This window comes from Dromiciops gliroides, chromosome 3 (assembly GCF_019393635.1).
Source record: "Dromiciops gliroides isolate mDroGli1 chromosome 3, mDroGli1.pri, whole genome shotgun sequence".
In the NCBI taxonomy this organism is placed as follows: Eukaryota; Metazoa; Chordata; class Mammalia; order Microbiotheria; family Microbiotheriidae; genus Dromiciops; species Dromiciops gliroides.
The window spans coordinates 619,272,726-619,297,114 of NC_057863.1; the positions used below are offsets into that span (position 1 = coordinate 619,272,726).

The 24,389-nt window shown below is 53.6% G+C and overlaps 2 protein-coding genes and 1 long non-coding RNA gene across 3 annotated transcripts; all 3 read right to left on the reverse strand.

Moving 5' to 3' along the window:
• Nucleotides 1–1,270: 1,270 nt before the first annotated feature.
• Nucleotides 1,271–9,613, reverse strand: LOC122751131. The gene is made up of 2 exons (XR_006355773.1): nucleotides 9,130–9,613; nucleotides 1,271–5,775 (listed from the first exon to the last, which is right to left on the reverse strand). It is a non-coding gene; the product is annotated as an uncharacterized LOC122751131 (long non-coding RNA).
• A 4,351-nt stretch (nucleotides 9,614–13,964) lies between these two features.
• On the reverse strand, nucleotides 13,965–18,184 carry LOC122748159 (V-type proton ATPase subunit S1-like). The gene is made up of 3 exons (XM_043993850.1): nucleotides 18,141–18,184; nucleotides 17,820–18,006; nucleotides 13,965–14,423 (listed from the first exon to the last, which is right to left on the reverse strand). Exons 1-3 carry the CDS (start codon nucleotides 18,182–18,184, stop codon nucleotides 14,103–14,105), a joined length of 552 nt encoding a protein of 183 aa, XP_043849785.1. The 3' UTR covers nucleotides 13,965–14,102.
• A 699-nt stretch (nucleotides 18,185–18,883) lies between these two features.
• On the reverse strand, nucleotides 18,884–22,199 carry LOC122749200 (V-type proton ATPase subunit S1-like). Its single transcript, XM_043995432.1, has one exon. It carries the CDS (start codon nucleotides 22,133–22,135, stop codon nucleotides 20,702–20,704), a length of 1,434 nt encoding a protein of 477 aa, XP_043851367.1. The 5' UTR covers nucleotides 22,136–22,199; the 3' UTR covers nucleotides 18,884–20,701.
• Between the last annotated feature and the right edge of the window lie 2,190 nt (nucleotides 22,200–24,389).

Here is a 24,389-nt window from a genome sequence, read left to right on the forward strand (position 1 = left end):
CCGGGCGGGCCTCTGCATTTCTTCGGGGTCTCGGTGACCCCGTTGCCTGTGACACTCTCCCCAGGGCTCCCCAGCACGGAGGCCGGTTTGAGGGGGAAGAAAATCGTAAGGAGCCAGCGCGGCTTCAAGGATATCACTTCCAGCAGAAACTGTCGGCAACAACCCCTCCCCCTCCCCCTCCCGGTTCCTCAAACCCGAGCCCGGCGGCCCAAAGGAGGAAGCGTCCGGGCGGCTTTGGCCTTGGGCATCAGGAACCCTGGGCTTGGGAGGAGCTAGGCCGGCGACAGCGGGCGCCGCATTCCTGCAGGCTGGGGATCTGCTCAGGCCTCGGCCAAGGCCCGGCCCCGCCGCCCTTGGGCCCCTCCTTCCTTACCCGGAGGCAGAATCGTGGTCCCCATCTTCCGCCGCCCGGGACAGCAGAAAGGATGGCAGCATCTAGGGCGGGGGAAAGAGCCAGCAGTTGTCGCCTCCGGGCTCCGCCCCGCCTCTGCTGCAGCATCCCGGCGCAAGCCCATGGGAGGAGCATGCGTGGTGCAGCACGCGCTTCCTTAAAGGGCCGGCCCCAGAATCGCCCCCCCGCCCCCAAACCCCTTGCCTTCCGGACTGTGCTGTCACCTGAACCTCGCCAGCCGCCGTCCTGGCCTCTGTCAAGGAGGGACCCGGAACGACAAGCGCTCCTTCTGGCGTCCCCGAGCGCCGTCGCCATGGACACCGCGCGCGGTTCTGAGGCCTTACCCAAGAGGCCTCGGGCAGGTCAGCGAGAGAGCAGCTACGTGCTTCCTAGCGAGGCGAGAACACGGAGCATGCCGGGCCGGATATTCGGCCTAGCAATAGCACCCCCTACTCCCCGACAGGCTGGGAGGACCGCACGAGAGATGTCGAGGCCCTTCCCTTAGGGATGTCCCAGGATCTACGAACCCGCAAGGCAATGCCACGCCCTGACGACGTCATGAAGAGGCGGGGCTTCCCCAGCCGGTCCTACCCGGGGGTCACTGATGCTGAGCTCGGGTTGGGAAGGGCAGGATTGGTCCAGAGTCCAGCCTTCGGCTTTGGCCTTGGTCAGCACTCCCTGGGGCTGGTCCATCGAGCCCTGGGCCCAGAAGCTGGAAGGCTTCCATAACACGGGAGAGCCACCAGACCTGTGTGCCTCAGTTTCCTCCCGTGGCCCCGGGGATGCTCTTTGACAAGGGACATTTGTCCCTAGCGCCCATTCCCTCCCTCCCCCTAAAGGGGCAGGCAGAGGCTACAGACCACAGAAACGAGAACCGGGTGAGGAACGAATCCTTTATTGTGAACAAGGGGGACAAGAGGTGTCGACAACACGAGTCACCGCACCCACTCCCGGGACTGACAGGATCATGGGAGTCACAAGACAGCAGGAGGCCAAGGGGAAGGCTCTTCCCAGGGGAAAACAATCCCAACAGGCATTTCTCCTTCACCTTGGCTGGGCCCTGTCCAACCACGCTTGGTCCAAGAGCTGAGCTCCACTGAGACCTGTTGCCAGAGACCACACTGTCTACTGAATGAAGCTTTCCTGGCCAGCCAATGCTGTTGTTTTGTGGAAGAGACACGTGCTCCATCCACAGGCCTCAGGTAACCTCTAGACCCTTGGAAATGCACAAGCTTGCCCTACATCCTGGATACATGCACCAGGGTATACTCATTGACCTAAGTTCAAGAAAATACACATACACATACACAAAATACAAGGGCAGCCACATAATCATGACTGCATGGAGGCTGGGTGGGAGAAAGGACAACACCTCCTTCCCACCCAACACTGGGGACCCAGCTGGAACCACACTACAGGATTCACAGTGGAGAAGGAACATAGCACATTAATTTCCATCTGAGTCTACAGAGCCCATTTTGCTCAGCAGACAAGTAGAGGTATCTTTTATCAAAAAGCAGTTATGAAGCCTTCCCTTTTTCAAAGGAAGTGTTACATGCTGGGGACACAAAGAAATAGTTAAACTCTCCTTGTAAGTGAAATACTTGTCAGCACACACCCAGAAATACACGTTTGTGGGAAAGGAGTTGTTTACCGTGCAAGCTCCTTGGAGTCTCCCTTGTCTAGAAGCAGGCTTCTCAAATCTGACCAAGGTGGTATGCATATCTGCCCATGGTCTTTGTGTTCCACTGGAAGATGTCTGAAGCAAGCATCATACAATCTTCAAAGTGGAACTGAGAGCGATCTCTTATTCAAGAATTTCTATAAAGAAAAAATTTCAAAGGGGAGCTCACTTTGGCCTACTTTGTCCAGGTGATGGGCATTACAGGGTAAAAATGAGGGAAGGCAGGAAAAGTGAAAGCATTTAGGAGACAGTGGTGGTCCTCTCCTCAAAAGGATTCTTTTGTACTCTGAAGACAGACCAAACTGACAGACCTCTACAACTCATTTTGCTGGGGGGCAGAGACACTTTAAGGGATTGGGCTGCCACCCCTATTTGTCAGTTGATGTTGCAGGGGAACCTTCCAGTAGAGAAGGGATGAAGCAGGATGTCCAGTGACTCACTACCAAGGTTTTTGTCAGATTCACATTGAAGACTCTCTCATTTCTAGTGGTGGAAAAACTAATTTGTTAGAAGTAGAGGTTGAGAGCTCAGGGAAGAAGACATATTATACTCCAGTAAAAAAAAAAAATTGCTGCATTCAGTGTCCGAGGATATGGGTTATAATATCACCTCTAAAAGACTTATTGAGCCACTTCAACTTGAAAAAGACATTTCCTGTTTGAAGACTCAACATCCGCATTTGTAAAATCAAAGTCCATGTTCCCTAAACAGTCCCATTAAGCCTATGAACCATACCTACATGTTCTGCATAAGGAGTAAATGAAAAGTTAAAAAAACCTTATCTCCCAGCTCCTTGGAAAAAGGGAAGGCTGTTACTATGTTATTAGCACTGCCACAGAAAAGGCACTTAATAAAGGCTTCTTAAATTAAATGTTAAGAGGAGGAGATAAAAAGGATAAAAAACAAAGGGAACCTGAGCTATGAAAGAGGAAAAAGTGATAGCATCCTGTCTCAGGCAGGAGGCAGAGGGAACACCAACAAGACCAAAACCCCAGGTGTGGAGCCACACTCCATCATGGGGCCATGGACAGCACTCCCCATGTGGTCATCACAGAACCTGGTCCTGACCTCAGTCCTTGTAGCTGAGGGCCAGGGCAGCAGCTGTCCCACTCACTGCCAGGCCTTGACAAATGCACCAGGGGGTTCTGGGTGGAAGAAGTCCAGGAAAGGGCAGATATGATAACACGTGGGGGGGGGGGCCATGATGCCATGGCCAGGGGAGGCCAGGTAGGAGAGGGGGCCACTGCCCCTTCTATCTCCCACCTCTGGGGACCCAGCTGGAACCAGTCTACACGATTCACAGAGGGAAAGGAAGAAAACCCTTTTGAGGTATCTGCGTCTACTGAGCTCCTCTGGCTCAGGAGAGAACTGAGGGGATTTCTGTCAAGCAACACTAAAGACAATCAGGGTAGCTAGCATGTACACAGCTGTCTAAGGCATGCAAAGCAATTTACAGAGGCATGTGACAGGCTCCTCACAACAACCCTGTGAGGGAGGTGCTGGCCTTCTGCCCATCTGACAGAGGAGCAAGCAGAGGTGAGAAAGGCTGAGGCTTGTCAGGCTCACACAGCTCCTGCATGTCTGAGGCAACAGCTGGAGCCTGGCATTCTAGCCACTGGGGCAGCCAGCTGCCTCTAAAAGAGACAAGTGTTTCTAAAGCAGTCACTACATGCCAGTCATTGGGGAATGTCCTAGGGTTTGGGGTGGGGGGAAGGGGAAATAATCCCTGCAGTCGACCACACATGGAGATCTGTCTGAACAAACCAGATCTTCAGAGAGAAGGTGCTCCTATATACAGCCTATATACAGTCAGTGCCTCAGTCAGGGCAGCCAGTGGCCAGAAGCAGCTCCTCAAAGCTCCCCTGGGGACCTGTGCAGGCAGGCAGGCAGCCAAGGCCTGTCCACCCCTGCAGACTCCAGGCCACACCAGCAGGAAGCCAGAAGCAGACTCTCAGCCTTGGAAAGGCATGAAGGCCCACGTGTCCTAACCTAGATCACAACCATGGGTGCCCCCTGCAGCCCTGGTTGGGGGGGGGTCAGGCAGTACCAATGGGGGACAGCAGACAGGGAGGGTTCTGCTGCCATCCATGCTACCTCTGCCTCTGTATCCGGGATGAGCCACCTATGGCAGAAGCAAGCAGCCCACCTGAAGCTTCCCCCAAAGCCTGACTTGGCCAAGAGGCCCAGGACTCCATGGGCCAGAGGCTGATGACACACAGTCAGGGTGTAAAGGAAGGGAAGGAAGAGACCAGGAGGTGGCTGGCCTCTCAGCTCCTGTGGGCACATCTCAGGTCATGTCACTGCCAACAGCTCTGCCCCCCCAGCCCCTTCCCATTGCCCATCCTTTCCTCTTTCTGTCCTGTCCAGGGGGCAGTGTCCTGGCATCCCTCCCATTCCACTCCTGCCTGTTGGACCCCAGGCAGCAAACCACACAATCTCAACTGGCCAACAGAAGGTCAATGGCCCGAGGTTCACTTCTAGGCCTTAACCAGCTGCTGCCTCTGCCCCCCTCCCACCTCCAGGTGTCACCCAGAGCCCTCTTCCTTTGGGCAGAGGAAGGAAGGCATCTTGCACAAAGGAGTCCCTGGGCACCTCTGGTGGCCAGGTCCCCTTCAGTCTCTGGACACAGGGAGTGAAGGGGAGATGGCAGGGGCACCTGTGTCCCTGCCACAGGAGACACCTCCACCTGACCCTCTGAAGGCCTGAGCCTGGAACCCTTGGGAGCCCCACACCAAAGGGGGAGGGGCCCTTAGCTGGCTTCAGGGGGCACCCTTTCCTGTGCTCCAGGCTCTCACACAGAGGCAGGGAGGCAGTTGTCCCTCTGCATCTGGAGCCCGGCCATGGTGAGCCCCTCTCGGCTTGAGCCTGGCTGGAAGGCAAGTGAGCAGATGGAGTCTCAGGAAGGGGCCAAGGAGGGGCTCTAGGTCAGCACAAGCTGGACCATGGAGTCACTGCAGCTGCAGCTGCTCAGATGGGCTCTGGAGCTGCACAGGTGAGTGGGCAGGCAGCCAGGCCTCTTCTCTGCCTCTCCTAGGTGCCAGGGAAGGCCTGCCTAGAACTGGACATGCCTAGCTCCAGGGCACTGTATGTCTCTTGTGGTGGGGGTGGGGGGCAGTGGCTGTGGCCAGGATGGCAGGGCCTCCCCCAGCACTCAGGCCTCCCAGCCAGTACTGACTGGCTGCAGAGGCTATTTCTTCTGACTGGAGTCTGGGAGGTCTGTGTCATTGTTGGGCTGGATAGGGGTGGGCAGGGAGGGTGCCATCAAGGTGGGCTGGCTCCTTCTGCTCAGCAGCTGGGCAGAGTGGGTGGCCTTCAGCCTCAGCTCCCTCAGGGTGGTCTGTTCCACATGGTGAGGGCTGGCTCCCCACTTCTGGGTCAGCTAAGAGGTCAAGGGGGCAGCTGCAGAGCAGTCCATGGTAGGCACCACCAAGGGGCCTTGGGCACCCTCCAGTCTGGGGAGGGCCCTGTCTGCCTTGTTGAAGAAGAGCCAGCCATAGGCAGGGAAATCTTCAAGGCTGGGCTTGTCCTGCAGGAAGGGCATCTGAGTCTCTGTGATCTTCTGCCATCTGCACTGCAGATGTGGCCTTTCCACCGGTTCTCCAAGGGTGTCCCTAGGCCTGGAGGACATCACCAACTATTCACCTGCAGATGTTGGTCTTCCAGAACTTGGACTCTGCACACTGGCCAGGGCATGGAGTTCCTGGAAAGAAATGTCAATACCAAGTCAGCAGAGCCTTCACACAAGCCCACTATCAGCCTTCTCAGGGGCCAAAGATCTCAGGGCTCCCCTGTTTTCCGGACACCACAGAGGAAACTCCCCAAGTCAGTCTTCTCTCATTTGTCACAGCAACTTCTCTCAACCAAAATGCAGCCCCCACCTGCCTACAGGGGTGACCCTGAAGTCAGGGAACAATGGCAGGAGCAGGAGGGAGGACCTGGCTTGGAGACCTGCCCCTTCTGCCCCACTGGCCCTGGCCCAAGGCTCTTCAGTTCCCTGGGCCTCCCAATGCCCCCCTCCCTCCCACAGATGCAGGCAGGGATCCAGTGCCCTGGGGTACAGGAAGCCCAGACACATTGGAGTTCTCTCCTTCCAGACCCCTTGGCAGAGCCCTCTGCCCTGCAGGGCAGCTGTGGAGCCCCACTCCCCCTTGGTGGCTTCCTCCCAAAGGCCTTCATGGAAATGAGTAGCTCCCATTTGTAGAGAGTTTTTCTCTAAGGCTTGCAAAGAGTGGGATGCACCAGCAGACCCTCTCTGCATTCAATGCTGGGAGTGCCCACAGACCTGGATTTTCTTCCCATGTCAGATGGAGCTTGGAAGGATGCAACCAAGTATGGGCAGAGGAGAAGCATGTGGGTGGAAGACCATTTCACTAGAAAAGAGAGGAAGGTGGGAAAGCCAGATTGTTGTGGGGAGAACAGGGGACCAGGGACTGAGAGCTGGAACCAGGAACTTCTTTGTCACCCAGTTTAGCCTCTGACATTGCAGCTGTAAACTCCAACTGCATTGCTATATATGAGACTACAACTTGGAAAGGAGTTTTGCTTATATACAGGCAATGTGGGGCAGCTAGGTGCTGCAGTGGATAGAAAGCTGAGCAAGTGTTCAGGAAGACCTGAGTTCCAATCCAGCCTCAGATAGTCTTGCTGAGTGACCCTGAGTCAGTCACTTAACCCTGTTTGTCTCAGCTTCCTGATCTGCAAAATGACTTTGAGAAGGAAATGGCAAACCACTCAAATCTCTTTGCCAAGAAAACCCAAAAGAGGTCATGAAGAGATTGACCTAAATGAAAAGTGAATTACAAGAACAAACACAGCTAGTGTGTTCCGGATGAATTCTTTAGAAAACTAAGGAAATTGAGAAAAATTACATTTAGCAGTAAGTGTTGCTGATAAAACTCTCATTTCCAACATACATAGAGAAACGAGTAAAATTTCTAATAATAAGCATCATCTTCCCATTGAAAAATTTTCAATGTATAAAAATAGGTAGTTTCCAGAGGAAGAAATTCAACCTATGATATACTAACCAAAATGGGACTGAAAATAACTCTGAAGTATCACTTCATATGCATGAGATTGGCTAGGATTACAGAAAAAGGAAACTGAGAAATGGTGTGGGCTGTGAGACAACAATTGGTGGACTTGTGCATTGAGTCAACTGCTCTGGAAAGAAATTTGGAAGTATGGCCATAAAGCTCTGAGACTGAGAATTGCACTGGACCCACAATTAGTTCTCCCAAGGCCTGCAATCCCCGAAAAATCAAAAAAAGCGAAAAAAATATCCTTTGTACAACAATCTTCATAGTATCTCTTTTTGTGGCGGCAAAGAACTGAGCAGTGGGGGAATGCTCATCAATTGGAGAATGACTGAAAAAATTATGGTATATGAGAGTGATAGAATGCTATGAAGAAATGATGAAGATGATCGTTACAGAGAACATCTGGGAAGTAATACAAAGTGATGTAAGGAGAACTAGGAGAACAATTTATACAATAGCAAATACACTGTATAGATGATGATTAAAAACTCAGTGTTTCTTAAAACATAATGAGCAATCACAATTCCAAAAAATTCATGATGAAGATATCATCTAACTCTGGTAAGAAAACTCTTGAATTTAAGAGTAGAAGATGAAGTAGGTTTTAAAAAATATTTTAAATGGAAAATGGAAGGGTTTTTTTTTGAGAATGTCTGTACATATTAATAATGGGTTTTGTTTTTCTTGTCTTCTCAAAAGTTGGGGAGTAATGTAAGAAAACTGAGAGCAACAAGATCTCCTAGGGATTTAATCAAAGGATTCATCCTCTGATTTGAAAATCAGTGTATCCAGGGACATGGCTCTACAAGGATGAGGAGGGCAAAAGACCAGAGAATGGGGTGCTATAAAAGAAGTCACAGTCCCACATTAGACTATATGAAAACCTGAGTAGCTTACATTTCTCAGCAGGGTAAAAAGGGGACAGGAAACGAATCCTCCTAGAACCTCATGGAGTCCCATATGGCAATTCTGGGCAGACAAGAAGGGGGAGCAGAGACTAGAGTGGCATTTCTGAGACCAAGGGGAACTGGCTTTGAAATATGGTATGGCTGGCTGCAGACTGCTCCAAATTGCATCCCCTGTCTTCTGCTGGGGCTAGCTAGCTTCTGACAAAGGAAAAAGCAATACCAGAGGCAGGATAATTCTGCCACTGCCTCCTCCTTCCAATCCCCTGCCCTAAGATAATCATGTCACAGGCCCTGCATGGCAGGAATCCTGGAGGCAGAAACACAGGACAAAAGAGAGTTGGGCATTTGAAGGGAGACCGACGAGGAAGAACCGGGGGAGGGGAGCCCAGGGGTCTGTCCCAGCCTCGGGCCCATCTTCAGTAAATAAAGGCACTTGGCCCACTGTCTTCCTTGCTGCGGGTGACACAGCTTGGGTTCAGAACCGGGAGGGCCCCTGCATTTCTTCGGGGTCCCGGTGACCCCATTGCCTGTGACACTCTCCCCAGGGCTCTCCAGCCGGTTGGGGGGAGGGAGGGGGGGGAGAAAATCGTAAGGAGCCGGCTCGGCTTCAAGGATGTCACTTTCAGCAGAAACTGATGGCAACAACTCCTCCCCCTCCCGGTTCCTCAAATCCGAGCCCGGAGCCCAAAGGAGGAAGCATACGGGCAGCTTCGGCCTTGGGCATCAAGAACCCTAGCCCTGGGAGCTGCCAGGCCAGCAGGCTGCCATGTCCCCCAGGAAGGCCTCCGACCAGGAGGGACCGTCCTCCCGGTGTCAGGCCTGGGGCCCGGAAAAGGGGGGAGCGTAAACTAGACTGCCTGTCCCCTAGCCGCAACAAAGAGCTGGGAGGTGCCCCGCCCAGGGCCAGGCCTGAGTTTCCCGCGCTCTCGCCCGCCCTCTGGATCCACAATCCCATGGATGGCAGCAGGCGCCGCTTCCCTGCCAGCCGGTGATCGGCCCAGGGCGCCCAGGCCAAGGCCAAGACAAGGCCAAGGCCAAGGCCAAGACAAGGCCTAGTCCCGCCAGTCCAGGCCCGGAGGGGCCGCCGCGAGTCCCATCCTTCCTTACCCTGGAGTATCGTCATTGTCCCCACGGTACGCCGGGCCACCTGCAGGCCGGCCGCCGTCCCGGGTACTTAAGGTGCTATAGTGTTCGGGGCGGTGGAACTCGACAGCAGCTGCGGCCTCCCAGCTCGGTCCAGGCTCCGCCGCCCGACCGCAGCGGGAGCCCAGTTGGGAGGGGCTAGGTGACGCCCTAAAGGGGCAGGGCCAAGCCCCGCCTCTCCTAGCGTCTTTGCTCTGCTAGCATCTGGGCCTCTCCAGCCACCGTCTTGGCCAGGTCTGGGAGGGAGCCGGGGGATGCTCCGCTCTTTGTCTCTCCTCATCTACTGTCCCCATGAACCGCGAAGTCGAACGAACGCGGGGCATGCTGGGGCGGGGCTCCACGGAAGATGGCTCTTCAACCTAGCAAGTCCTCCCCGCAAAAAACCCCCCAAAACTTGGGGTGTGGGTGAAATTCAGGGATCCTTGAAGATATGTGGGCTTCTAGACAACGTCCCTGTTGACGTCATGAAAGGGTGGGACTTTCCCAGCTTGGTGGGTTATAGGATACTGTGCTGGGGCAGGAGAGGGCAGACTGTCTATGGAGTCTAGCCTTGGCTCTCCCCGGGGATGGTCCATCGAGCCCTGGGCCCAGAGGCTGGAAGGCCTCCATAACACGGAAGGGCCACCGGACCCCTGTGTGCCTCAGTTTCCTCCCGTGGCCCCGGGGATGCTCTTTGACAAGGGCCAGTTGCTCCCAGGGCCCATTCCCTCCCTCCCTCCCTCCCTCCTTCCCCCTAAAGGGGCAGGCAGACGACAAGGCTACAGACCACAGAAACTGGGGGAGGAGAACTGGGGGAGGAACGAGTCCTTTATTGTGAACAAATGGGACAAGAAGTGTAGACACACGAGAGTCTCTGCCCCCCACTCGCGGGACTAACAGCATCACGGGAGTCACAAGACAGCAGGAGGCCAAGGAGAAGGCTCTTCCCAGGGGAAAACAATCCCAACAGGCATTTCTCCTTCACCTAGGCTGGGCCCTGTCCAAGAGCTGAGCTCCACTGAGACCTGTTGCCAGAAACCACACTGTCTACTGAATGAAGCTTTCCTGGCCAGCCAACGCTGTTGTTTTGTGGAAGAGACAGGTGCCCCATCCACAGGCCTCTCCTAACATTTACACCTTTTACAATCCATAAACCATCGGATTGCTGGACACCTCGATACTCATTTAACTAGGATGAAGAAAGGAGACACACCCACACCATGGACACACCCACACAAACATGCCACACATACACCCACTCAGAGGAGCCACAAACATGCTTTCTCTCATACACATCCATACAAACACCCACAGCCACACACACTCACACACACACACAGGGATGGCCTTGTGACCATATGGAGGCTGGGTGGGAGAAAGGACAATTGTCCCCTTTCCCACCCAACTCTGGGGACCCAGCTGGAACCACTTTACAGGATTCACAGTGGGGAAGGAAAATAGCCCTTTTTTGTACTGACTAATTCTACTGAGCTCTTGCTTCAGCAGACAATTAAAGGAATCTTGAAACAATTAACAAGTGACTAAAAAGTGATGAAGCCCTCTCAGCTTTAAACCTGCTGCTAGATAGAGGGGGCATAGAGGAATAGCAAACCCTCCCTTCTGGCTGATCATATACATACCTCAGTACACAGAAGTAAAACGTATGGTCCAGTGAAAGTACCCATTTACCCCCCCCCCCAGGCAGGAGTCACATGGCTAGAAGCAAGCCCCCACAGATCTGCAAATGGGGGAGGGGAACATCTAAGCCAAGCTCTGGACAAGGCCCTGTACTGTGTCAGAAGGCAAGCATCACACAAGGCTGGAAGGACAAGGGACCTCAAGGTTCTCTAGTCTCTAGGTCAAGCTCTCCAAGGGGAGGGGGAGAAGGGTCCACTGGGGCTAGATGGCAGTTGTGAGGCAGGGATAAAAATGGAAGCCGACAAGCAGAGGGAAAGGGTTTGGGAAGCAGTGGTGGCCTTCTCCCCAAATGAGGACTTTTCTCTACTGATGCATTGCCCAGATCCACCTCTACATCTGCAATGGAACAGGGTCAGCAGAGGCTGACTCTTGCAGCAGGGATGGGGTGCTGCCCAATGTCCCAGTGATCTGGAGCCAAGATCTCTATCACATTTACCTTCAGCCTCCCCAAGGGAGACTCATTCTCCTGTGGGGAATAAAATCTGTATTTGGAATCAGAGGGTGGGCTTCAATCAAAGACTTCCTGACCTGCTTCTCCTTGGGAAAAGTACCAGACCCCTTGGGGCCTCAGTTTCGACAAGCATACATGGAAGGGGGCAGAGTGTTTGCCTCTCAAGGTCCTTTCCTGCTCAAAATCTCCCAGATGGATGAAAAGAGGGGGAGAACAAAGCTCCCCCCAGCTCCTTGGGGGCGAGGGAGGGCTTTTAAAATAATTTTCTTGTCCCAAGCACTAGACCCAGGGGAGGCCCTGAACACAGTGCCTTGTTGAGCTGAATCAAAAGGGAGGGAGCTGATACAGTGAGAAGACTCAAAGAAAAACTTAGATAAGCAGGAAGGGGAAAAAAACAACAGAGACACCCTCCTGTAAGACCTGCAGTTGTGGGGCAGGAGGCAGAGGGAACACCAACAAGACCAAAACCCCAGGTGTGGAGCCACACTCCATCATGGGGCCATGGACAGCACTCCCCATGTGGTCATCACAGAACCTGGTCCTGACCTCAGTCCTTGTAGCTGAGGGCCAGGGCAGCAGCTGTCCCACTCACTGCCAGGCCTTGACAAATGCACCAGGGGGTTCTGGGTGGAAGAAGTCCAGGAAAGGGCAGATATGATAACAAGTGGGGGGGGGGGGGCCATGATGCCATGGCCAGGGGAGGCCAGGTAGGAGAGGGGGCCACTGCCCCTTCTATCTCCCACCTCTGGGGACCCAGCTGGAACCAGTCTACACGATTCACAGAGGGAAAGGAAGAAAACCCTTTTGAGGTATCTGCGTCTACTGAGCTCCTCTGGCTCAGGAGAGAACTGAGGGGATTTCTGTCAAGCAACACTAAAGACAATCAGGGTAGCTAGCATGTACACAGCTGTCTAAGGCATGCAAAGCAATTTACAGAGGCATGTGACAGGCTCCTCACAACAACCCTGTGAGGGAGGTGCTGGCCTTCTGCCCATCTGACAGAGGAGCAAGCAGAGGTGAGAAAGGCTGAGGCTTGTCAGGCTCACACAGCTCCTGCATGTCTGAGGCAACAGCTGGAGCCTGGCATTCTAGCCACTGGGGCAGCCAGCTGCCTCTAAAAGAGACAAGTGTTTCTAAAGCAGTCACTACATGCCAGTCATTGGGGAATGTCCTAGGGTTTGGGGTGGGGGGAAGGGGAAATAATCCCTGCAGTCGACCACACATGGAGATCTGTCTGAACAAACCAGATCATCAGAGAGAAGGTGCTCCTATATACAGCCTATATACAGTCAGTGCCTCAGTCAGGGGAGCCAGTGGCCAGAAGCAGCTCCTCAAAGCTCCCCTGGGGACCTGTGCAGGCAGGCAGGCAGCCAAGGCCTGTCCACCCCTGCAGACTCCAGGCCACACCAGCAGGAAGCCAGAAGCAGACTCTCAGCCTTGGAAAGGCATGAAGGCCCACGTGTCCTAACCTAGATCACAACCATGGGTGCCCCCTGCAGCCCTGGTTGGGGGGGGGGTCAGGCAGTACCAATGGGGGACAGCAGACAGGGAGGGTTCTGCTGCCATCCATGCTACCTCTGCCTCTGTATCCGGGATGAGCCACCTATGGCAGAAGCAAGCAGCCCACCTGAAGCTTCCCCCAAAGCCTGACTTGGCCAAGAGGCCCAGGACTCCATGGGCCAGAGGCTGATGACACACAGTCAGGGTGTAAAGGAAGGGAAGGAAGAGACCAGGAGGTGGCTGGCCTCTCAGCTCCTGTGGGCACATCTCAGGTCATGTCACTGCCAACAGCTCTGCCCCCCCAGCCCCTTCCCATTGCCCATCCTTTCCTCTTTCTGTCCTGTCCAGGGGGCAGTGTCCTGGCATCCCTCCCATTCCACTCCTGCCTGTTGGACCCCAGGCAGCAAACCACACAATCTCAACTGGCCAACAGAAGGTCAATGGCCCGAGGTTCACTTCTAGGCCTTAACCAGCTGCTGCCTCTGCCCCCCTCCCACCTCCAGGTGTCACCCAGAGCCCTCTTCCTTTGGGCAGAGGAAGGAAGGCATCTTGCACAAAGGAGTCCCTGGGCACCTCTGGTGGCCAGGTCCCCTTCAGTCTCTGGACACAGGGAGTTGAAGGGGAGATGGCAGGGGCACCTGTGTCCCTGCCACAGGAGACACCTCCACCTGACCCTCTGAAGGCCTGAGCCTGGAACCCTTGGAGCCCCACACCAAAGGGGGAGGGGCCCTTAGCTGGCTTCAGGGGGCACCCTTTCCTGTGCTCCAGGCTCTCACACAGAGGCAGGGAGGCAGTTGTCCCTCTGCATCTGGAGCCCGGCCATGGTGAGCCCCTCTCGGCTTGAGCCTGGCTGGAAGGCAAGTGAGCAGATGGAGTCTCAGGAAGGGGCCAAGGAGGGGCTCTAGGTCAGCACAAGCTGGACCATGGAGTCACTGCAGCTGCAGCTGCTCAGATGGGCTCTGGAGCTGCACAGGTGAGTGGGCAGGCAGCCAGGCCTCTTCTCTGCCTCTCCTAGGTGCCAGGGAAGGCCTGCCTAGAACTGGACATGCCTAGCTCCAGGGCACTGTATGTCTCTTGTGGTGGGGGTGAGGGGCAGTGGCTGTGGCCAGGATGGCAGGGCCTCCCCAGCACTCAGGCCTCCCAGCCAGTACTGACTGGCTGCAGAGGCTATTTCTTCTGACTGGAGTCTGGGAGGTCTGTGTCATTGTTGGGCTGGATAGGGGTGGGCAGGGAGGGTGGCCTTCAGCCTCAGCTCCCTCAGGGTGGTCTGTTCCACATGGTGAGGGCTGGCTCCCCACTTCTGGGTCAGCTAAGAGGTCAAGGGGGCAGCTGCAGAGCAGTCCATGGTAGGCACCACCAAGGGGCCTTGGGCACCCTCCAGTCTGGGGAGGGCCCTGTCTGCCTTGTTGAGGAAGAGCCAGCCATAGGCAGGGAAATCTTCAAGGCTGGGCTTGTCCTGCAGGAAGGGCATCTGAGTCTCTGTGATCTTCTGCCATCTGCACTGCAGATGTGGCCTTTCCACCGGTTCTCCAAGGGTGTCCCCAGGCCTGGAGGACATCACCAACTGTTCACCTGCAGATGTTGGTCTTCCAGAACTTGGACTCTGCACACTGGCCAGGGCATGGAGTTCCTGGAAAGAAATGTCAATACCAAGTCAGCAGAGCCTTCACACAAGCCCACTATCAGCCTTCTCAGGGGCCAAAGATCTCAGGGCTCCCCTGTTTTCCAGACACCATAGAGGATACTCCCCAAGTCAGTCTTCTCTCATTTGTCACAGCAACTTCTCTCAACCAAAATGCAGCCCCCACCTGCCTACAGGGGTGACCCTGAAGTCAGGGAACAATGGCAGGAGCAGGAGGGAGGACCTGGCTTGGAGACCTGCCCCTTCTGCCTCACTGGCCCTGACCCAAGGCTCTTCAGTTCCTTGGGCCTCCCAATGCCCCCCTCCCTCCCACGGATGCAGGCAGGGATCCAGTGCCCTGGGGTACAGGAAGCCCAGACACATTGGAGTTCTCTCCTTCCAGACCCCTTGGCAGAGCCCTCTGCCCTGCAGGGCAGCTGTGGAGCCCCACTCCCCCTTGGTGGCTTCCTCCCAAAGGCCTTCATGGAAATGAGTAGCTCCCATTTGTAGAGAGTTCTTCTCTAAGGCTTGGAAAGAGTGGGATGCACCAGCAGACCCTCTCTGCATTCAATGCTGGGAGTGCCCACAGACCTGGATTTTCTTCCCATGTCAGATGGAGCTTGGAAGGATGCAACCAAGTATGGGCAGAGGCGAAGCATGAGGGTGGAAGACCATTTCACTAGAAAAGAGAGGAAGGTGGGAAAGCCAGATTGTTGTGGGGAGAACAGGGGACCAGGGACTGAGAGCTGGAACCAGGAACTTCTTTGTCACCCAGTTTAGCCTCTGACATTGCAGCTGTAAACTCCAACTGCATTGCTATATATGAGACTACAACTTGGAAAGGAGTTTTGCTTATATACAGGCAATGTGGGGCAGCTAGGTGCTGCAGTGGATAGAAAGCTGAGCAAGTGTTCAGGAAGACCTGAGTTCCAATCCAGCCTCAGATAGTCTTGCTGAGTGACCCTGAGTCAGTCACTTAACCCTGTTTGTCTCAGCTTCCTGATCTGCAAAATGACTTTGAGAAGGAAATGGCAAACCACTCAAATCTCTTTGCCAAGAAAACCCAAAACAAGTAAGGAAGAGATGGATATTACTGAAAATGTTACAATAACAAAGTCTGTTCATTCATATTTGATTCTTTAGAGAACTCAGGAAAATTGAGAAAAAATACATTTAGCAGTAAGTGTTGCTGATAAAGTTCTCATTTCCAAAACATATAGAGAAATGAATCAAATTTCTAAAAATATGAATAATCTACAAGAAAAGGTAGTTTTAGAGGAAGAAATCCAAGCTATTATTATTCATTTGGACAAAATGTTCTAAATCACTAATAGGAATGGGAATGAAAAGAACTCTTGATATAACTCTTTGTCCCCATGAAAGTGACCAGGATTATAGAAAAGGGAAACTGAGAAATGGTGTGGGCTGTGAGATAATTGGTGGACTTGTGAATTGGGCAACTACTCTGAAAAGAAATTTGGAATTATGGCCAAAAAGCTCTGAAAGTGAGCATAGCATTGGACCCACAATTAGTGCTTCCAAGCCTGCAACCCCTCCAAAATAAAAAAATGACGAAAAAAATATCCTTCGTACAACAATATTCATAGTAACTTTTTTTTGTTGGCAAAGAACTGAACAATGAGAAGATGCTCATCATTTGGGGAATGACTGAACAAATTATGGTATATGAGAGTGATAGAAGGTGATGGTTACAGAGAAAACCTGACAAGAAGTAATACAAAATGTTGTAAGGAGAACTAGGATAACAATTTCTACAATAGCAACTACACTGTATAGATAATGGTTAAAAACTCGGTGTTTCCAAAAAACATAATCAGCCATTACAATTCCAAAAAACTCATGATGAAAATACTATCTAACTGGTAAGAAAACTGTTGAATTTAAGAGTACAGAATGAAGCACATTTTCTTTTCCTTATATTTTTGGATATTTAAAATTCAGGGTTTTGGGGTGTTTTTTCTTTTCTTTTTTAAGAATAACTGTACATAATGATAATGGGTTTTGTTTTTCTTGTCTTCTCAAAAGGTTGGAGAATAAGGTAAGAAAACTGAGACCAAATGAAAGAAGTGACACTAGATCAAGACTCGCTGGGGTTTAATAACAGGATTCATCCTCTGATTCCAAACTCAGTGTCCTGTCCATCAAACCTGGTTGCCCATCCAGGGACATGGCTTTACAGGGATAAGGAGAAGGGCAAAAGACCAGAGAATGGTGTGCTGTAAGAAAAGTCACAGTCCCACATTAGACTATATGAAAACCTGGGTAGCTTACATTTCTCAGCAGGGTAAAAAGGGGACGGGAAACGAACCCTCCTAGAACCTCATGGAGTCCCATATGGCAATTCTGGGCAGACAAGAAGGAGGAGCAGACCAAACTGTCCAGAGACTAGAGTGGCATTTTTGAGACCAAGGGGAACTGGCTTTGAAATATGGTATGGCTGGCTGCAGACTGCTCCAAATCGCATCCCCTGTCTTCTGCTGGGGCTAGCTAGCTTCTGACAAAGGAAAAAGCAATACCAGAGGCAGGATAACTCTGCCACTGCCTCCTCCTTCCAATCCCCTGCCCTAAGATAGTCATGTCACAGGCCCTGCATGGCAGGAATCCTGGAGGCAGAAACACAGGACAAAAGAGAGTTGGGCATTTGAAGGGAGACCGACGAGGAAGAACCGGGGGAGGGGAGCCCAGGGGTCTCTCCCAGCCTCGGGCCCATCTTCAGTAAATAAAGCCACTTAGCCCGCTGTCTTCCTTGCTGCGGGTGACGCAGCTCGGGTCCAGAACCGGGCGGGCCTCTGCATTTCTTCGGGGTCCCGGTGACCCTGTTGCCTGTGGGCCTCTCCCCAAGGCTCCCCAGCACGGAGGCCGGGTTTCGGGGGGTGGGGGAGAAAATCTTAAGGAGCCAGCGCGGCTCCAAGGCTGTCCCTTTCAGCAGAAACTGACGGCAACAACCCCTCCCGGTTCCTCAAACCCGAGCCCGAAGCCCGGCGGCCAAAGGAGGAAGCGTCCGGGTGGCTTCGGCCTTGGGCAGTAGGAGCCCTGGCCCTGGGGGGAGCTGCCAGGCCAGCGGGCTGCCACGTCCCTCAGGAAGGCCTCCGACTAGGAAGGACCGCCCTCCCTGGTGTCAGGCTTCGGGCCCAGGGGAGAGAGTACATTTAGCTGCCAGCGCGGGGGAAGTTCAAGGGCGCGCCGGGGCGAGGACCGAGCCGCAACAAAGAGCTCGGGGGTGCCCGGCCAAGGGCGGGCCTCGGTTTCCCGCGCTCTCACCCGCCCTTGGACCCCGCAGCCTCAGGGATTGCAGTAGGTGCGGCTTCCGTGCAGACTAGGGATGGGTCTGTGTGAGGCCCCGTTCCGCCCCGCCCAGACTGCCCGAGGTTCGTCCTTCCTTACCCAGGAGCACAGTAGTGGTGCCCATTGTCCGCCCGTCCTTCTGACGGCTGGCAGCGGCCCGGAGCAGCCGCAGGCGCCGCAGTGTGCCTGACAGCAGAGCTGGACTGCCGCGGTGGCCTCGGGGCTCCGCCCCGCTTCTGCAGTAGGACCGCGGCGACTGCGCACTAGGGAGGCCGGGACTGGAGCCCTGCCTCAGAGAGGCACGTGACTCCTTAAAGGGCCGGTCCCAGGCTCCGCACCGCCAGCCTTCCGAGCAGAGAGGATGTCTGAGCTTCGCCGGCCGCCGTTCTCTCCTTCGTCCGTGAGGGGCTCTCCACGCACCTCGCTCCGTCCCTCACTCTGCCCTCCCTAAGCCCCGTCGCCATGGATACGGCGCACTGCATTGAGACCTGGCCCTGGAAGCCGGGGGCCAAGCCATTGACGGGGCGGCTACGGGCTCCCTAGCTAGGAGGGGCGAATGCTGGGCATGCCGGGTCGGGGTTCCTTGGAGGATGACTGTTCTTACCAGCAACAGCACCCCCTCCCCCCAACAACTCCTCCACTCCCCCCAGTCCTGGAACGATCGCAGGAAAGATGCTGTTCGCGGGCATTCAGGGATGTCCGAAGATCTGCGGGCCTCGGAGGAAATGCCCCGCCCCGATGTCGTCAGGAAGAGTCGGGTTCTCTCCCACCCCACTCCCCTCCGCCCTCGCTCCCCACTGTTGAGGGCGATGCGCTGTTTTCAACCGGAGGAACTCTATATTTCCCCTACTATCACTACTCACTTTTGAATTTAGAGTCTATGGGGTAATAATAATAATAATAATAATAATAATAATAATAATAATAATAATAATAATGACAATAAATCTATGGGGTCATGGGGTGGTGTTTCTTGCACTCTCCTGAGAGGGGCTCCCTCCTCAGATTCATAGACTGTTCCCCTCCCTTCCCAACCCTCAACAGTCTTCTCCCCTTTACAGGCCTCCCTTTACAGGGGAATGCTTCAGTTCATGGCTTGCAAATCCAGGGTTTTCACCAAGATGGAGGTAAACGACGATACTCAATTAAATACAATTATCAGGTATGAAACAAATAGTTTATTCCTACTCTGAAAGAATTGGTGAACAGGAAAGCATTACAGCACACAGTCACAGAATAGGTTTAAAAGGAATTACAAGATTTACATCGTAACTAGTTTCAGTAAAGAGGCCAACATTTAAGTTTCACAGAACAGAAAGTATTTTGTGCTAAACTGATACACCAATGTCTTATGTTTCATAGAAGCCCACATTTTCCAGCCATTCTTAGCACTCCTTTTGTTGGTAACAAGTTTCAGGATTGGACCAGACCACTTCTCTTTGTCCTTATTTTCTGATGCAGAAGCTTCCCACTTGATGAGCGGCCCCTGCTTTGTGAAAAAATTAACAGCCACTGCTAATCTTCAGACTTTGGGGGATTCACACGCACACTCAGTCCTGGACACATGCACTAGGGGGTAATCAATCACTCACCAAAACACACACCAAACATAAGGGGCGGTCACATCATGACCGCATGGGATGAGGGTAAAGGAGAGAGGGCATTTGCCCTTTTGTCGCCCAACACTGGGGAGCCTGCTGGAATCAACTCTATGTGATTCACAGCCAGGAATTAAGAAAGCCCTTTGTGTCTACCTGAGTCTCCTGAGCTCATGGCTCAGCAGACAAGCAGGGAATCTTTATTTAATAAAAAAAACCCCAAAACATATATTAAACCCTCCCTATTTACTAGCCACTATACTAGGTGCTGGGGGTGGGGGGAAAGAGAGGAGGATAGCCGTCTCTGTTATCAGTCCATACATTGATTAAATACAGGTCCTATGGAAAGAAGCCATCTATCATTCAAGGTCCTCATGAGTCTCATATGGCCAGAAGCAGGCCTGCAAATCTCTCACAAGCTTTCAGACAGTAATTCTTCTTGATATTATCACAGGATCTGAGCTGGAAGAGACATAATCTGTTTAAATCTATGTCCTGAAGAATTATCTCCCTAACACGGTACCCAACAAGTGGTAATCCAGCCTTTACTTATCTGTCTTCAAGGAAGGGAAACCATGACCTCCTGATTGGGGTTATTTGGAGCAATGTCTAAGAGCAGGCAGCCAGCATGGAGGGCAAAGGGATTTAAATAGATCTGGTGTTTCCTCTAGCTTCCCCCTCTTCCCCGAACTCCCAATGAGGAGTTTCTCTTTATATACTGATAAAAACAATCCTTACCGGACCTAGATTTGGTTGTGGGGATTGGAAGAGGGTATTAACTGGTATCTACCTTCTCTACACCAGCAAGGACTCATTGCATGCAGGTATTCCCAAGACTCAGAGCCAAGCTCTGGTCTCCATTTTCCTTTAGTCTCCCAGATTTCCAGTGGGGGATATTTGTTATGAGCAGTGGTTGGAAAGGGAAGGCAGACTAATGTCAAAATGGTGCAGTGCAAATATTAGTAATTGGGAGTTGGAGGTCATGGGTTCCCACCCCATTTCTCTCTATCACTTACTAGGTATATGACCTTGGGATACCATCTCATAATTCCTTTGGGTCTCTGTTTCCTCACCTGTGAAATGAGGGACTCATAATAGATGGTCTGTAGCTCAGCTCTAGATCTAAGCACAGGTGCTCCCCATGAGCAGGCAGCAAAGCAACTCCCACTGCCAGGGTCTCCTTCATTTTTGTTTTCACAGAAATGCAGAGGGAACACCTGCTAATTTAGATGGGAGAGGTGAGGCGCTGGGCAGGATAACACACAGGGGGAGCCCTAGATACTAAGGAAGAACCAAGTAAAAGAAGAGGCTCCTTTCGGACCCCCAGGACGAGGGGGATGAGGACAATAGACACACGACTAGACCTACAATCTTGCCACAGCATCAGTCCATAAGGGGTTCAAAGAGGGGGTCCCCTTGGTATTCATCAAAACGATTCAGGGACTTGAGTTTAAAGATTATATGTACCCCAAAGGTAATGCAGAAGAGCATGAAGAGAGAAGAGACCAATCCCATCCAGATAGCAGGGGAGAAGAAGGCTGCACAGTCGCTGGCCCCTGAGAAGCTGCCACCAGACAGGTTGAAGGCTTGGATCTGGAAATCCTGGAAAGTGACACTCCAGGGGGAGCGCAGATCGTGGGGCATCAGAAGGCCCCATTTGGTGGGGTCACTGCTTACATACTGGCAGTGGTAGGAGTAGGTGCTGGGAGCTGCCACCTGCACAGCACTGAAGAAGGCAGTCGAATCGTGGGTCTTGATTTCCACCCCCTCCATGGTGAACCAGCTCCTGTGTGAGCCTGGGTAGAAGTGATTGACCATACTGAACCTCAGTCTCAAGAAGGGACCGAAGAGGTTGTTGTAGGTCATTACCAGCTGGGCGGAGGAGTCGTTCCAGCTGGAGCCGGTCAAGTTGAGCTCCGGGGCTCCGAAGGTGAGGGACGTGAGGTCCTGTGTCTGGCCCTCATAGCTCACCAAGAAGTGCCTGGCCCAGAACAGGATGCGGGGCTCTGTGTCACTGTAGCTTACTGGTGGCAGGGCTGGTGGCCAGGCCGGCTGGGCTTTATACTCTTGGCTCTCCCCCAGGAGCTGCTGCCCTAGTCCCCTGGACACAAGTGACAAATCCCGAGCTGCCCTGGAAGGCCGAAGAGCCGTGAGCAAGGCCGTGTAGGGTTTTCCTTCTTCCTGGAGCCTGCCCAGCACCTGCCCCAGGATCTGATCTTGGCTGGCGAGGGCTTCCTTGTGAGCCCCCAAGTCAGTGCTGGCAGCCGAGGGTATGTACACGAGCAGCAGTAGAGGGCGGGTCGTGTTCAGCTTCAGCCCCCTTAGGGATGCCTGGTCCACATGGACAGGTCCCGTCCCCAACTTCTGGGTCAGGTAAGAGGTCAAGGTGGCAGCTGCAGCCCAGCTCACCGCAGGCAGCACCAAGGAGGTGGGGGCCCTTTCCAAGACCTCCTGCAGGTTGGGGAAGGGGCTCTCCGGCTTGTCGCCCAGCACCTCACCAAAAGCAGTGAAATCCTCCAGCCTCAGCTTTTCCTGCAGGATCATCAGTACAGTGTGGGGGCCCTGCTCCAGGATGGGCTCCAGGCAGGCGTAAAGCTCAGGGCGGGTGTAGATGTGGCCTTCATACGGGTTCTCCACCGAGGGCCGCAAACCTGGGGAGCTGGACCACAGCAGCAGGGGTACCTGGGGATCCGAAGCTTCCGACCGCGGGGCCAGGAGCAGCAGCTGCAGCAGCAGCAGTCCTCGGAGGGGCCTGCTCCGCCGGCGCCCGGGGCTGCCTCGCGGCTGCCGCAGCAGCACTGCCGCTACCGGGCTCATTCTCTCGGCATCTGCAGCCTCCGCCCGCCGCCGCCGCCGCCGCCGCTGTGGCTATTACCGCAGTCCCCGCGCAGTGCGCAGCCTCCAGAGCCTACCGCAGCGGAACGGATATTGGCAGAACTTGGTCCTGTATCAGAGGAGGGCGTGGCTGCGCAGCCTGGACTCCCTCTCCATCCCTCCCGGTATCGGAGGATACAGCTCGTAGTCGCTGCCCTCGGCATGGAGGGAGGGAGAGGGGGGAGGGGGGGTCTGAGCGGGAAGGAGGAGGGAAGGGTGGGAGAGCAGAAGAAAGAAGGGTCGGCTGGCCTGCCCACTGATCCTCCAGCAGAGAGAGACAGACAGAGAGAGAGAGAGAGAGACAGAGAGACAGAGAGACAGAGAGACAGAGAGACAGACAGAGAGAGAGACAGAGAGACAGACAGAGAGACAGAGACAGAGAGAGAGACAGACAGAGAGACAGAGAGACAGACAGAGAGACAGAGAGAGACAGAGAGACAGAAAGAGACAGACAGAGAGACAGAGACAGACAGAGACAGAGAGACAGAGACAGACACACAGAAACAGAGACACACAGAGAGACAGAGACAGACAGAGACACAGAGATAGAGACAGACACACAGAAACAGAGAGAGACACACAGAGACAGAGAGACAGACACACACAGAGACAGAGACAGAGACAGAAAGAGACACAGAGAGAGGTAAAACCTCCGACGTGCTTTAAATTTTAGTTTCTTTTATTATTAGGGATATGGTCCATAATTTTCACATGGTCATTTAGGGTTTGCAGTTCTTCAACCCTTCTCCCACCTCTACATCGGAGGACACTGAGGCCCAACAGAAGTGATTTGCCCAGGGTTGCCCAGAGAGTAACAGGGGACTGGTTCCGCGCCCTCCCCCTCCTCCCCCCCCCCCTCCCACCGGCCGATATTCTAGAGACAGGACAAAGAGGAAAACACCAACGAAAAGCCTACTCTGCCTGGGTGACTCCTGGGCATTTTGGAAGAAGAGGAAAGTGTAAATAGGCCTAGGGGCAGATTAGTGACTTTCCCAGGGAACACTAAGCCTTTCCATCATCAGCCTCACAAGAAATATGGGAACAAACCTTGTGACTAAGGAAAGACAAGGCTGCTCAGACACGGAACTGGTGCCAGACCCCTAAGAGATCAGAGTTGTGGAAAAGCCTAAATGGGAGGGAGGGAAGGAGAGGACGAAAGGAGAAGAGGGAAGGAGAGAAGGAGACAGGGAGGGAGAGAGGAAGGGAAGGAGGAGGAGGGAGAGAAAGGGAATGAGGGGAAGGGAAAGGGAAAGGGGGAGGGAGGAAATGGGAAAGAGAGGGAGAGAAAGGGAAGGAAAAAAACGGAGAGAGAGGGAGGGAGAAAGAGGGGGGAAAGAGAGGGAGGGAGGGAAAGAGAGGGAAGGAGGGAGAGAGGAAGGGAGGATAACGGAGGGAGGGGGAGAGAGAGGGAGCAGGAAGGAGGGACGGGGAAGAGAGAGACGAAGGATAAGGAGAGAGGAGAGAGAAAAAGAGAATGGGGGAAAGAGTTTAAAAAGGGTGGGGAGGGATAAACGGGGGAGAGGGAAAAGGAGAGTTGGTGTGGGGCAAGGAGAGAAAGAGGAGAGAAAGGGAGGGCAGAAGAGGACGGGAGGGAGGAGAAGGACAGGGCGGGGCAACAGTCACGAAGGTTCTGCTGTTTTAATAACTTTTTTTTTTTTTTTTGCGGGGCAATGAGGGTTAAGTGACTTGCCCAGGGTCACACAGCTAGTAAGTGTCAAGTGTCTGAGGCTGGATTTGAACTCAGGTCCTCCTGAATCTAGGGCTGGTACTTTATCCACTGCGCCACCTAGCTGCCCCCTGTTTTAATGACTTTTTGAAAATTATTTGTTCTTTATTTCTCACCATTTACGAGATTTGATTTTTCACACCGTAATGTAAGTTCATTTCCTACATGTACTGTGTATGATGCTAAATTCAAACCAAAAATAGAGATTTTCCGAAGTCGTGACTCTCGGCCCATCCTGTTGGAGAGAGGAAGGGGTGAGGACGTGGGGGAAAGGGGCAGTAAAGGGGAGAGAGGGATCGAAGGGGAGGCGCAGCCGGGCTGGAGGAGGAGGTGGGCGACTGGGCGGGGGGCGGGTACAGAGGGCTCCCAGAAGAAGAGGTGAGAAAAGGGGAAGCGGGATGCTTCGGGAATCCTACAAAGGGGAGGCGGGGACTCGTGTCCGCTAGGGAGGAGCAGGGGTGTCCAGACGCC

Coding starts and splice junctions, on each gene's coding strand:
- LOC122748159 (XM_043993850.1), bottom strand. CDS start 18,184: ATGGCGACGGGGCTTAGGGAGGGCAGAGTGAGGGACGGAGCGAG. Junction 18,007..18,140: donor AGAGTGAGGGACGGAGCGAG/GTGCGTGGAGAG, acceptor TCTCTGAGGCAG/GGCTCCAGTCCCGGCCTCCC. Junction 14,424..17,819: donor CACCACTACTGTGCTCCTGG/GTAAGGAAGGAC, acceptor ATTTCTTTCCAG/GAACTCCATGCCCTGGCCAG.
- LOC122749200 (XM_043995432.1), bottom strand. CDS start 22,135: ATGAGCCCGGTAGCGGCAGTGCTGCTGCGGCAGCCGCGAGGCAGCCCC.